General features: G+C 35.7%; 2 protein-coding genes across 8 annotated transcripts; one reads left to right on the top strand and one right to left on the bottom strand.

Moving 5' to 3' along the window:
* Positions 1–3,966: 3,966 nt before the first annotated feature.
* On the top strand, positions 3,967–6,959 carry LOC100745318 (poly(A) RNA polymerase, mitochondrial). 3 transcript variants are annotated; one of them, XM_033323992.1, is made up of 7 exons: positions 3,967–4,262; positions 4,691–4,872; positions 4,982–5,212; positions 5,297–5,512; positions 5,882–6,090; positions 6,182–6,402; positions 6,474–6,959. In XM_033323992.1, the coding sequence occupies exons 1-7, from the start codon at positions 4,202–4,204 to the stop codon at positions 6,932–6,934; spliced, it is 1,581 nt and encodes a 526-aa protein (XP_033179883.1). In that variant the 5' UTR covers positions 3,967–4,201; the 3' UTR covers positions 6,935–6,959. The 3 variants fall into 3 exon arrangements, with proteins under 3 accessions (XP_033179883.1, XP_033179882.1, XP_033179881.1); XM_033323991.1 differs by having other exon boundaries at positions 3,969–4,266; positions 4,982–5,209; positions 5,294–5,512; XM_033323990.1 differs by having other exon boundaries at positions 3,969–4,266.
* A 1,116-nt stretch (positions 6,960–8,075) lies between these two features.
* On the bottom strand, positions 8,076–14,248 carry LOC100744629 (RING finger protein 207). Of its 5 annotated transcripts, XM_012392407.2 has the most exons (9): positions 14,198–14,248; positions 13,786–14,028; positions 12,979–13,127; positions 12,119–12,897; positions 11,391–11,735; positions 11,029–11,311; positions 10,568–10,957; positions 9,596–9,867; positions 8,076–9,514 (listed from the first exon to the last, which is right to left on the bottom strand). In XM_012392407.2, exons 2-9 carry the CDS (start codon positions 14,001–14,003, stop codon positions 9,290–9,292), a joined length of 2,661 nt encoding a protein of 886 aa, XP_012247830.1. In that variant the 5' UTR covers positions 14,004–14,028; positions 14,198–14,248; the 3' UTR covers positions 8,076–9,289. The 5 variants fall into 5 exon arrangements, with proteins under 5 accessions (XP_012247830.1, XP_003493987.1, XP_024227282.1 ...); XM_003493939.3 differs by having other exon boundaries at positions 8,076–9,867; XM_024371514.2 differs by having other exon boundaries at positions 8,076–9,864.
* Between the last annotated feature and the right edge of the window lie 6 nt (positions 14,249–14,254).

Here is a 14,254-nt window from a genome sequence, read left to right as displayed (position 1 = left end):
TAATAAAAATATTCGTTATCGATGAATGGTTGATAAATTTAATTGTATTATTGCGTATGTGTGTACTAAAAATTTGTTGTATGGACGTTAGTTTCTTATTTCGCCGTTATTCCATATATCTTAACAATATTCACTCATTACTGTAAATCGATCAAGTTCCGTGACCGATGGAAAGTATCCAGAAAAATTGGAAATGGATTATCGCGTGGAAAGAAAGTTTAATCTGCTTCTACCGAAGAGGAGGTGCTCTCGACCATTTGGTCACAGTCGATTAATATCGTAATTATCAACATTGGTTCTCCATGACTTTTTTGCTCTCGAGGATAGCCCACGGCGAGCAAACTTCACTAATACGTGGATACCGATCTATCCGAGCAAAAAACGCGTTCATCGCGTTCGATTCGCTTTCCATCGTGATCCACCCACCTCTCGGATGTGTAATGGATACGAGAAGACAAGAAGAAGACGGCTACTTTCTTGTCTCTGTGCTCGGCACTGTTTCTATTCGTCACACGATGAATTCTCCGCGTCAGTGATCGCGGGTGAAAAAGCTGCGGAACGATCGAGTTAAACGGGTCCCTGTACGTGCCGCGATAAAAAAGAAAAGTTGGTTTGAATCGTAACTCGACGAAGAAGCGAATCTATTCGGCAACGTGGATCTCGTTACCAACCTGACGAATCGTGCCGATTTCGCGAGAAAACTTTCACGATTTTTAGGTTAAAGTTTTCTGCCCCTTGGGACGCGTCGCGTTGTGCACTTTCGAATAACTTTCGTGAGAGATAGAAGAAATTGTACGAGTGCAACGGGTACGAAAACGATCGAAACGAAGTCGTAAACATCCGTTGGAATTTTCAATGTTGCGTGCAAACGAAGAGCTACACGGGACGCCTTACGTTCTGTCATCGAACAACTGAAAGTAAGATCTTAGCCGCAAGGAGAATGATTGCTGTTGCGTCTTATGAGTCGATCCACGATACCAGCTACCTATGTACTTACTTTCCTCGACACGCAAATTGCGTAATTATCGTTTGCTCTTACCACTAATGCCCCGAGATGAGATTTCGAATCGGATTCACAGGTTATTTCAGTCTATGAGATTCATGTGGTGGTTCGATGAAACCCTTAATTTTAATAAAAAGCATACGATGAAAAATGATCTTAGAATTGATCCGTTGCGTGACCATCGAAATTTAGCGGGCAAATGGAAGAGGAAGAAAAAAGGATTCCAGCAGATGAACCAATGCTTAGAGAAATTCGTATAACTGTGCTCCGCAATCTCTTATTCCAGATGAAAAGAGAATAGACCGAACTTTCATTAAGGAAGAGGGTATAAATTACCAGTTGGAATTTCTCTCGTTTAGGATGTTGGCGATCGTATCGGGACGGGCGTTAATGCCAGCGTGCTGTTTTCGGCGAAAACGTAGAAAAAGTGTGAATAATAGCGGAGAAGAGTGGAGAAACGAATCGCTCTAGCAACACCCAATTTATTTAGTCTTGTCCAGAAGAGCGTAATGACTGGCCGTGTATTTTGAAGACAATTAACCTATTTCTTCTCCGATCTCTTTCTGCTAGGTGGCTAAAAACACGTACCATGAAATGCTTGCCGTAATTGAATCGCCACTCGTCGCTCAGAAATCGTAACGAGAAAGTCTGTCTCGTAAATGGCGAAAACTGCCTACGAACGAATATAAAACGATTTATCTATTTGGGAATCGTCGATGTGCAGCGTTCGTGACATAACAAAGTTCTTGGAATTAATTGAGATTCGCGGATGCAAACGATAGGTATTTTTCGTGTGAATTTCTTCCATGAACACTCATCAATATTTCCATGATGACAAACGTTTACTTTCGTCGAAGGAAGGATCTATGGTAATTTAACTGAAGAAATGACAAGAACTACAGAGGAAGAACACGATAAGCTACCTATTCCTATTTTTCCTATTTCTTTATTTTCCTATATTTCTACAGGAAAGTAGTTTCAAAATTTGGCACTAAACGTATGTTCTTTGATAAAAATTTGCAAAATATTGCTCGTCACGATATTACAACATTGAAGATATTAAAATATCATTTGTCTTAAATAATTACACCTTTGGCTCTCTCAAAATTTGGCCGATCTATCAACTATTTTTAAAAGGCTCGAGACTCTTATCTTTGAAAGATTTACATCTTTAGATTTGGAAGGTTATCTGCATTTTCGATCATATTATCTTAAGAGTTTTCTGTTTAATCATAAAATGACATTGGAATCAGAAAATCAATAAAACTATACTTGTCATGTTTTTCTTGGTCATATCCTTCGTGTGATCGTCATATTATTTCTACTGATATATGATTCTTATTAACCGCGTAGATATTAGATAGAGATGCGAAAATATCGAAACTGGTTACAATTTCTGCGAATGGCCTTGCTTCTCATTACACTCGTGCCAAGAGAAGCTGTTTATTGAGTTAAGAGGAGTTCAATAGGATTCGAGAGGCCAATGAAAGAATCATTGCACGTTGGTGCAGTATTTCACATAAAAACAAGAAAAAGTACAGACAGACTCAGCTAGAAACGCAAGCGGGGTGAAAGTGATTTTTTTTTTTAGAAATCTTGGCAATCGATCTCGCCAATGGCAAACTGTCAAGCCGATTGTCTGTAAGGCGGTTTATCTTGGCGTGAGAAAAGCAACTGAATGAGCAAGTCAGAGAATCGCAATTGCATAATTGATCACAACTGATTGCTTGAGTTTATCTCCTTGAATTTAAGTTCTTTTAAACTTGCTGCCTTCTCTATTAGTGTTACATACTTATTCTGAAACCTGAAAGCGAGGAAATTATTCACTTAATATCAAACATTTTTGGAATCAATATTTAATTTTACATAAGATTCATTAATCTTTTCTTCGTAAGATTTGCATAAATTTTTAGAACGTGTATTTGAAGCATCTGTAGATTTACTGAAAGTTTGGAGTTCAAAAGTAGCACCATAGTATGTATCCTAAAAAAATGTTAGTATGGTACTTATACTCAAAAGCTTTATAAAGTAGACAGATTTATGGTTATCTTTTTTTATATACAGTTTGAATAAAAAACAAAGCTACATATTACGTATTCTATCGGTACATATAACCCTGTTCAATAAATTTTTGATGACATTCCCAAGTCTGTTGCGAATTCCTTTTATTCGATATCAGATCGTAATCTTTATATCAGATTTGGCTCATGCTAAAGAAACAGTATATCTAGTATACATGATTGTATGAAGTAATTGAAAAAAATTAGTCGTAATAATATAACAAAATAGTCAAGTTGAATTAACAGCACTAATATTTTTGCATACGTTCAAGAACAGTTTTAGAACAATCAATTATAATAAATCATTAATAATAATCAAAATTAAAATTGTACATGATATGTATATTGTATGTGTATACATAATTTCATATGAGATCTCCAGTTGGCCAGTCTATCTTCCTTATCCTCGCATATCTATACTTTCTCATCCTTACCTACGTTCGATTATCATTATACGTTCGAATTCAAAATTCAAAGATGCGCACAAATGAAATAATTCTGGCTTACGAACGTTTTTTGAAAATGTATTTAGAAACGTAAAATGGGTCACTTTGTGTAGCTATCTCCTTCTTATGGTGTGATCTGGACAGTCTATATTGTTTTCTCATTTACTATGCACATGATAAGTTACCGGCTGCATACATAACATAGTCATTGACAGATTGACGTGTGGTTTGCGTGGTGTGGGACGTTGCGTGTGGTTTGCAAAAGCTAAATCCATCGAATATATTGATGATATTCATTTTTAATTGACTTATAATAGGCATTTCTTACAGCCTCGCATATGCAGGTGTGCACGGGGCTTTAAGCTTATTAAATTCTTGTTTATATACATATATATATATATGCATGGATATATTGGGTTCCTCGTTTTCGATGATGAGTTAAATATTAATTCCTATGTTCACCGTAGCAAATCGCAGAAGACGTAAGAAACACTGATTTTTCTCCAAATTGGTATTTCAGAAACTGAGACACGAAGTCCCATTTAATATCACATCTATCCTGTTCTTGTTAGTCAATGGAATAATCGCCACGTGTTTGGCAACGATTTTGCGCTAATATAGAGCCTAAAAATGGCGCTAGTTCGTCGTATTAATAGTAATTTTGGTTTTGTATTAAATACATTATATTGTAAATGTACGACAAATATAAAGAGATTTGTAACGGAACACAATGTTATGAGATATTCCAATCAAGTTGGTATGCTTTCAGAAAGATAATTTTATAAAAAATTATATTTCTAGTGTCATAACCTTACTCGCAAGATCATAACTTTCAATGATCGTATTATTTTCTCTCCTGTTTTTTTTTCTTAAATATGCCTTCAACTCTATATCAATTGGTTCTTTTCCTTCATTATAATTTAGTTATTGTTTTATTCGTTTCTTATTTCATTTATTAAAGATTATCTTACTAATTGAAGCCTTAACATTCATTTGTATAATACAATATAATTGATAAATATCTAATATTTAATAAAAGACTATAAATAACTTAACACATATAATATAACTAATCTCCTTTAGTTAAATAACATAACAAGTGTTATCAGCATTGTTATATGTATATTGTTCAGTAAATATCAGTATTTAAAGCAGTATGAAGTGAGAAATATATTTTGTAGGTGCAGATAAACATATAAATTATGAACCATTTGATCAAATGCTTAAATTCAGGCAGAATGAAGCAAAAAGATGTATTTTAGTAAAGCTATGTGATATGAAACATATTAGTGATTTTGAAAATTTTTGTAAATGTTATGTAACTATTGTAAACATTTTTCCTTATTACACAGCGAATAATAACGTAAGTGTAGACATCTGAAATTTTTATTTCATAGATCTTTATTTAAACATTATAATATACAATTTAATGAACTTTATATATAATTTCAATGTATCATAATTATTTATAGAATTTTGTATTAATGGAATTACGATCAATTGAAGATGTGCAACACCTCAGAGATATAGCTGTCTTTAGAACAGATGTAGAATGTGTTCAAAGTGTGACACCATTATTTTCATTTACATCACGGAATAAAATCTGTCCAATTACGTCAACAAAAGATATTAGTATATATTCCAACTTTAAAACTCTAGCGCCAAATAAAATTGACAAATCACTGGAACAAATAGATTCTGTAATGTATTAACATATTAAACTATAAATTTAATTTTATTATTATAAACTACATATAATAATAGAAAATGTTTTAATGTTTTAGGCGTCAGATCAAATGATAGCCCTATACAATTGTTTAAAAATTACAGATCTAGACATAAGACTGAGATTTTATACTGCTAATGAGATTTCATATTACTTAACTAGGTTATTTCCCAATATATGTGTGGTACCATTTGGATCCTCTGTTAATGGATTTGGTCAAATAGGATGTGATCTTGATTTACTATGTAAACCTGTTGTGAGTAATAATAAAAAAATTGTAAGTATGAAGAAGTATTTTGACGTATATACAGGGTAGTTGGTAACTGGTGGTACAAGCGGAAAGGGGGTGATTCTACGCAAAAAAAGAAGTTGAAAATATAGAATAAAAATTTTTTTTAATTTTTCCATCGAGACAATGATCTACAGTGAAATCCGTTATAACGTACCGTACGCGTACCGAGCGAAAATTCAAAGTCGATTTTCTCGAAAACAAAGCCACAAACGAAAAATTTTTAATCTATATTTTCGACTCCTTTTTTCGCGTAGAATCACCCCCTTTCTGCTTGTACCACCAGTTACCAACCACCCTGTATAATTATGTTACCAGTTTTGTATACCTTTGATAAAAAAATTGCTTTGTTTTCAGAACTGGAGGAGGTTCTTGTTTCTGACACAAAATATCCCTCTTGCAGAAAGAAATGAACAAAAAGAATTCTTAGAAACAGTAGGTACAGTAATGAAACTGTGTATTCCTGGAATCAGTGATGTAAAAAAGATTCTTGGAGCTCAGGTTCCTATAATTAAATTTTATAACGTATATACAAATATGAAATGTGATCTTAGTAGCACAAACCTGTATGTAATAAATATTTATTACATAAAAATATATATATATATTTTTCATCTTTTTGGGGTATTACAATAGTTTTTGAAATTATTTGTACAGGATTGCATTACACATGTCCGAGTTGTTATATACATATGGACAATTGGATTGGCGCATTAAGCCACTTGTTTACACCATTCGTAAGTGGGCAAGAGTTATGAATTTGACAAAGGAACAGCCAGGTCACTGGATAACAAATTTTTCCCTTACTTTGTTAATTATATTTTATTTACAAGTGAAAGATATATTACCATCTGTGAACACCATAAAGTGCTTTGTAGGTAAGTATGAACATTAAAAAAATTCTTTATATTCATTTATTGTATTGTACTTTTTATTTCTCTGTTTACAGAACTCAGTAGGAATGACAACGATGCAGCAGATCCTAATTTTAATTGGTTTGAAAGTTGGAAAAAATCCATAAAGCGTACCAATAATGAAGATTTGCACAATCTTTTATTTAATTTTTTTGAATATTATAGTATTTTCGATTTTAAAACGCAAGCAATTTGTATAAGAGATGGAAGATACAAACCGAAAAATGATTTCTCGCCTCTTTATATTTATAATCCATTTAATACAACATTAAATGTCAGTAAAAACGTTACCTCATGTGAACTAATACGTTTGGTAGATTGCTTACAAAAAGCATTTAATACAATGTTAAATTCATCTGAAAAAGACGTTATTTCGAAACTAATTAATTTAGAAGCAAAAACAAAAAGAACACAAATAAGACCAGAGGAAAAGCTTTTGCCAACTGTAACCAATATTAAGAGTTTGAAAAAAATACAAGGCAATATAATAAAGTAATAATAAATATGACATTTCATTTCAAGTTAATTTATTTGTAACTAATTTTTCTAATTTTCACCTGTCCTGTAAATATAATTTTGATATTAAAAATTTTAAAATTAGGAGATGGATAATGCAAGAATCATCATCATGTATTTATTCTTAAATTTAAGTAGATGTATGAAAAATAGAATAAGTATTTGATAGAGAAACTTTGATAATTAAAAAAGAAATGAAAAATGTAAATTTACTTCTATATATTATCATAGCTAATAAATTGTGCGTTATATACTTTATTAAGATAAAAATGACATAATTCAGATTACAATCTAAATACTAATGTTATAATACCATATGTATAAAACAGATAGATTTTATCGAATATAACGAGTATAACGTCTTCATTTTGATATCTTTTATTATACGCCATACCTTTTTCTTAAATCTTATTAAAATTTAGAAATATAAAGCAAACTGTGTTGGAAAAACGTGTTGCACCAGTTCTACAAAAAATAATTGTATAAATAGCTTGTTATAGTAATATAAACTGTACATACAAAATTGTAGGACTTGAACTCTAGTAGGAAAAAAAAATAAAAGAATACGTAAAATCATGTTAGTAAATTGTCTGCATCGAATAATGGAAATATCTATCGATAATTAAACGATTTTTATACTTCATAACTTGTATATTTCTCTATATTATCAGCAATTCGATATTTTTCATACATAATTAATCGTGTACACTTACTATAATAACTCATGATCTGTACGAAGACCGTGATATTTTCTTAATTTTTTAACGATTGTATTTAACTTTCACGAGGAACCTTCGTTTTCGTGGAAGCTGAGTATTGTGTATTTCTAATGAAACAATCACTTCAATATTTGTCACGTGTGTGTAATTGTAAAAACATTTATCGCAATTATACTCCTATATAATTGAAGTACAATTGCAGACGATGGATCCTCGTGTGTTTGGCAAATTACAAGTACAGTTGTAATTAGGCTGTCTTTTCTTATCAGGACAAAATGCAATCACTTCGATTTTCCATGTACAATCGATGATTCGTTCGTCGTTCAATTATAGGGATTGAGTGTACATTGTATTTGTTATATATAAAATTTGAATTTGTTATATATAAATTCTAATTCTTCCTTTTTTTCACGATTCAATTTCAATTGTTCACTTTACAAAATCCATTCTTCTTAATCCAATTCTAATTTCAAATTAAAGAAAACACATGATTTGAGCAGTATGGGAAATTATTTCCTTCATTTCCACTCTCCTTCTTCTTCTTCTTCTTCTTCTCCTCTTTCTTGCTTATTTCCTTCTTATACTTTTTCATAGTAGGAGTAGGAGTAGTGGTAGTAGTGGTGGTAGTAGTAATAGTAGTAATAGTAGTAGCAGTAGTAGCAGTAGTAGTAGTAGTAGCAGTAGTAGTAGTAGTAGTAAGTAGTAGTAGTAGTAATTAAATCATAATACCCACATATAGTTTATCGACGTATTCCTATAATCCTATTTTGAGCCTCTGAATGTTTATGCACCATGTAAGGATTGCATCAACAGTAAGAGTATCATTTATTAATTTCTTTTTTCTCTTTTATATACGTATATGTAATATGTATACTTTTTTTACGTATTATTTGACTATTGGCAGCAATATTATGACCTTCGGCGCTTCAAAGTGCAATCAAAATGTTGTTCGATAAAAAATTGAAGACTGCTCTACGTTGAAGGCTGGTTGACCCTGAAACAACTCTGACTAGACATACATGGGAGTAGAAATTACTCGATCAATTATATAAGATGATTATATAAACGTTGAAAACACTTCTTGGTCCAGACCGAGAAATAAAACATTCGAAAAATTTACAATGTCTCGTAAAAGTAAAAACATGCACTTGTCGAAGGTGCTTTAATCAATAGCAGTTTATAGCGATAAACGATTCCTAATTCGTAAGATCATCTTCGTCTGTGGTATTATATACATCACACGAAATGCCCTTTATGTTTATTATAATACCTCTAATAAAACGCTCAAAATACTTGGAAAAAAATCCTCGTAGTACCATTTTGCGTAACAATGTATTATTTTTTTTCTACCAATAACAATATGTTATCGGTCGAAAAAGTACAGTCCTTCTATAATACTTTCCCCGATGTATGCTAGGCATTATTTTGGAGGGTATCGATTCCTTCCCGGATAGCCAAACGCAGCCCAACTACTTAGAACAGCCTAGTAAATACTTTTATTCCGATATAATTTTCTTTCTACTTAACATCTACTTCCGCACTTTGGCCATCCGGGCCGGATACCTCTTGAAAGAAAGCTTCTTTGAAACCTTCACCGTGGCTTCCTTTGAATCATTTTAATTTGTCTTGCTCTTTCGATGATGACGATGATGATGCACGTGACGATGATGCAGGTGTGACCTCGTCTCCTGCACGGCCGCCACCAGTGTTCTCACGGTTTCCTCGTGCCCCTCGAAACTGTCCGTTTTCTTCAGCTGGCTAAGAGATGAGGCTCCCCCCTCGCTGGCCGTTACACTGCGTTTGCTTTTTGGCCGAGGAAATGTTTCCCAGGAACGCTGCTTCTGCACCAGAGACGACGACTTCGGTGTAGGCCCGATCAAAAGAACCATTGTTTTCCTGGGATCCTGCGCGGATTGACCTACCGTCCCATCGACAATACTCGATCGCCTGCTTCCCGAGCCGGTGGTACTTAGGCTGTCACAGCTCGCACGTCGACGTCTCCTCACCTCCGTCGAGGCCTTCTCATCCGCGTAGAACACATCCTCCGAGTCACTAGCTGGATACACTTTGGTTCCCTTGCCTGCAGGAATCGATTGCTCATCGGGAACCGCGTGTACCTGAGCCTGAACTCGCTTCTTCACCTCTCCCGTGCTGGACGCCTCCGAAATTCGTTGATATTCTCCTTCTTCCCCTGCTAGAAGTATGTGAATGATTTAAATGAATGAACTAGGATGATAAAATCAAATATGTCGCTTCATGCATCCTTCTTTGAGGAATTAGTTATATTAATGTTTCGGAGAACCGATGTTGTAAAATTAAAAGAAACAATGTAGCTAAGATATATGGTTTTTAAATGATGTTTGATGTGAAATGTTTGTTCTATTATGTAGAAGAATTTGAAGAATTTGGCATGAGAGATAGGTAATTGAATGATGAATTGAATTGAACCGTGCATTTACACAGACATTGGTTTAATTAAAATTTTCATGATGTGCACCGAATGAAAAGAATACTCGAACTGTATAACTTGGAAGAAAGATGGAAATATCGTCCATCATCCGTTAATACCCATTACATTGTTTTAAGTGGAACAGTATGTAATAACCGCATCACTTGTCAGTACGTTTGCTCCGAAGCGAGCCACTCTGTGCATCAACTTATACCTTAATTAATTAGCCGGCATAACTTTTAATGAAAGCGATACTTTGCCGCACTCGTTCCTGAATTGGGCGCGATAGTACAATAATTCTCGTGTACATTCATCAGGATTTTATTTACATCAATCATAAATGCTATCTACATAATCCTCTGAACTATCGTCAAATTTATAGCATCAAATTCTTTCTAGCAACATTATTTACTCGTGCATACAATCCTCACAGATCTATTCTTACCAGTCGTATGCGACTGTGGTTGCTGGGAATCCGTGCACCTTTCTGGTTGATCGAGTCCCTCGGCAGAATTATCTCCACTGCCACCCTTCAGAGATCGATACAAAGATCGTACTTTGCTGGCAGACCAGTGACCAGGCGGTGTTTTAGGCTTCGTACTGTCGGGAGACTTCCTCGGTCGTCGGCTCTGACTGCGATCACGACTTTCCTCTCTTCCCGGCGATTTCTTACGGTCTTCTTTACTTCTAGCTTTTTCGATCAATTGGCTAAGCATTCCTCTTTTCGAGTCCGTTGATTTGGCCGTTCCATAGACAATAATGTTTCCACTCGAATCCAAGATAGCTTCGACATCAGCGGAAGGAGTACGGCAACGTGTTGGTACCTCCTTCGTTTCTAAATGAAAAATTCACGTGGATCACGTGATAATCTTGAAATTGGAGTATATTGAAATTAAGAGTAGATACCTTTCATGTAAAGCGCGTTATCTGCACTAGTTGCAGTAGTACGCGAATGTCGATGATCCTTGGTCGGGGCTTGGGTTTGCGGTTGCGGTGGTTCCTGCATTTGTAAACGTGCCAAGTGATCCAGTAACGCCTGCAAATGCTGATTACTGGCTGCATCAGAGGCTATCATGCTTACTTCACCAGCACTAACTCCGGTTGCGAAAGATTTTATATACGGTTCTAATTGTTGAGCAAGATTCTGCAATTGTTTTACCTGACTTCTCAACGATAGGATATCGTTCATCTGAATGAACAAAGGAATTCATTAATCAACGTATCTGCAAGACGTTCAAGCTTTGCCAATAATAAAATCTAAATAATACCTGAGAATGGAATATTTCTTTTTCTATGTGAATTCTACATAACTGTTCATCCCAAAGTGTATCGAACACGTTTCTAAGACGTTCTAGTTCCATCTGATAATGCTCTAATTGTTGCTCTAGTACCCGACAATCCCTCGCCACCTGTTCGTAACGTATGCCCAACGGAGGTGTGTTAGCTCTTCTCAGAACTGCCACATCACGATGTAATTCTTCTAAACGTTCCTTCACAGTGAGCAATTGCTGATTCAATTCCTTCAGCTGACTATCAAATGTTCGACAGTGGCTGGAAAACGGTCCACCGTCGGTCCCGCTCTTGGTTGGAATCCTCTGAGCAGACTTGCTGCTCTGCTTGGAAAAGAAATATCTCACGTAAACTCTGAGCCATTTCTTCCCAGAACGTCAGACGTGTATATAGATATATACGGGTCTGAATAAACTGTCTGATACTGACTACCACATCATCGGCTAAGAAACTAACAAGAAACGAAACGTTTTCACGTCTGCCGAGAACAGTCAATTTGCTACAAGAATGACTGTATTCTAATCTGGCTACTAACTACCACCATACGATTAAGTACAAGCCACATCATATATCGAGTAAAATCCTGTAAACAAAAATACTTACACAGAAGTGTGCGCGAGAAATGCAATGAAAAAGAAACTTGTAATATGAACGTAAAAATGGAATTCGTAATCGAGAGGTGGCCAGGCTAAATGTATCTAAGTACCTGAATCACTGGCGGATCCTGTTGAGCCGTCGTGTGAGTTTGGTCATATAATGATTCCTTCTGGGATTGACCGACGTACGGTTGCAGTGCGCGAGCAAATTCATTCTTATAATTAGTCTTCAGATGTGCAGTCAATAGAGGCGGCCTCGATGGATATCCTAATTGTGCGACTCGACTTAGTCGTTCCAACATCGGATGGGCTAGCTCGAGAAATTGATATTTCGTCGCGCCGCTAGTAAAGGCAGTGCATAGCATTAAATGCATCTGCAGCACAGGAAGTGCGCTACCTAATGAAAGCAATTGGCTTCGAACCATCCTTTCCTTCGTTTCAAACTGTCGCTGCAATTCTGTCAGAGTACTTCCGTGCGTCTTCGTTATGGCCTCCTGCATTCCCTGACAGAAAGAATTCAATGTCCTTTTTTCAGAATCCAAACTATGTCGTAGTTCATCCAATTGTGATTTTAAAGCCAACACTCCGTCTCGCACGCCAGCTTGCAGCTCACAAATGGAATTAACAGCTCGTTCCATCTTCTTCGAAGCCTGTTGCCAGGCACTTTCAATATCGACGCAGTGAAGCCTCGCATCCGCAGGGGTGTCGCGAAAACAAGTAGCGCAGAGCATGCACTTGGCACTTTGACTATACATTATGTATTGTTCTCCGTGGGTCGGGCAACGACGTTGTGTATCCTTGGTGCATTTGCTCATATGTAACACCTCGTGTGTAGAGAACATCTTCGCACGATGGGTATTCTCCCTGCAGTGTGTACACAAAGCTTGTCCTATATTCAAAAATAGTTTTAAGTTTCAAGGATAAGATAGTAGGATGATTGGGGTTACATTTATTATTGTTTGCTACTTACCACATGTTGTACAAAAAAACATAGTAGACTTGTCCCGTTTATCACAGTTGGCACAAGGTGGATTCTCAGAGTTTGCCAACTCAACTAGCTGACGTATCAGCTGATCAGGCGGTGGTTGTTGTGCTCCATCTTTCAACTGTGTCTGTTGCCTATGAGCAGTAATGTATTGTAAATTTGTGGTAACAGGCAATAGAAAGTGTAAAGAATAATATGAAAAATACTTCAACTCTTGCAAAAGAATATTATCATAAACTATGTAGAAAAATTCTCAAAGAAGTCATATATGAAGAGAAAAGGATTTCAAAGAACCATTACAACAGAATAAACAATTACAATAAGATGAATCTATAGAATTCCATTCTGAACGATAAATCAGAAACACGTACACTTTACAATAAAGAAATATGTCTAAACAAGTACTTGCAAAACAAACATAATTTACAACTTATACAAACAATAAAAATAAGTTTAGCTATATGGGTTTTATTTCATATATATCTCAATGAAGTTAAGCAAAACTTATCGCACCCATACATTCTATGCCACAAACATCAAAACAATTAGGAAATTTCATTCTTTAAACCCAAGATTATTGAAACAAAAGTGTACGAAGCAAAAGATCATCGTGGAGAAGGAACTGACAAAGACATAACAAATTTTGTCACTATGTTAAGACACAAAATTTACACAGAGACAGTAGAACTAATAGAAAATGTAATAACATGCACATAGTAGCCGAACCTAACCCAGACCTGGGATCGTCACCCACCCTAAGGACGCCATGCAATAACAGTCGTTGTTATCTACCCGCAGATGGGACAGGAGACTTTTCCCTCAAGATGAGGGCCACGGATGCAGCGAGCACAAAAGGTGTGAAAGCAGGACAGCAGACAAGGCTCGTTGTAATAGTCATGACAGACACCGCAGATGAGAGGATTCCTAGGCCCGCCACCGGTTACACCTGTCGTACCGTCATTCTCGCCGACGTCGATGCCGTCGACCGTCGTCCCCGCCGAGTTCGCCATCGTCGGCCAAACCAACGGCGGCCACCTGGAAACCAGAATCCAGAACGTGCTTCACCGACCACCACCTCAGCACCCTCCTTCATTTTTTTCTTTCTTTACGGTTACTTCACTATCAAAATTAAATCACTATTTAATAAAATCAAATGAAATACAACGTGCAACTACTTGAAATAATAAAAAGAAGGAATGTTTACCCTAAGACCGTTGGCCCGCCCGCCGCAGAAAAACCTGATAGGTAGTTTATCGGCTCC

The sequence above is a fragment of the Bombus impatiens genome, unplaced genomic scaffold, assembly GCF_000188095.3.
Source record: "Bombus impatiens unplaced genomic scaffold, BIMP_2.2 scf_1417, whole genome shotgun sequence".
Classification (NCBI taxonomy): Eukaryota; Metazoa; Arthropoda; class Insecta; order Hymenoptera; family Apidae; genus Bombus; species Bombus impatiens.
Note: the sequence above shows the minus strand (reverse complement) of the source record. Positions and strands in the feature narration are given on the sequence as shown.

Bases quoted from the DNA above. Each gene is read 5' to 3' on its own strand.
- LOC100745318 (XM_033323991.1), top strand. From the start codon at position 4,140: ATGGCGCTAGTTCGTCGTATTAATAGTAATTTTGGTTTTGTATTAAAT. The intron at 4,267-4,690 runs GTATGCTTTCAG...TATATTTTGTAG, and splicing joins GAGATATTCCAATCAAGTTG to GTGCAGATAAACATATAAAT. The intron at 6,091-6,181 runs GTATGTAATAAA...TTATTTGTACAG, and splicing joins GATCTTAGTAGCACAAACCT to GATTGCATTACACATGTCCG.
- LOC100744629 (XM_003493939.3), bottom strand. From the start codon at position 14,003: ATGGCGAACTCGGCGGGGACGACGGTCGACGGCATCGACGTCGGCGAG. The intron at 11,312-11,390 runs GTATTATTTAGA...TTGTTCATTCAG, and splicing joins AAGAAATATTCCATTCTCAG to ATGAACGATATCCTATCGTT. The intron at 9,868-10,567 runs GTAAGAATAGAT...ACATACTTCTAG, and splicing joins ACCACAGTCGCATACGACTG to CAGGGGAAGAAGGAGAATAT.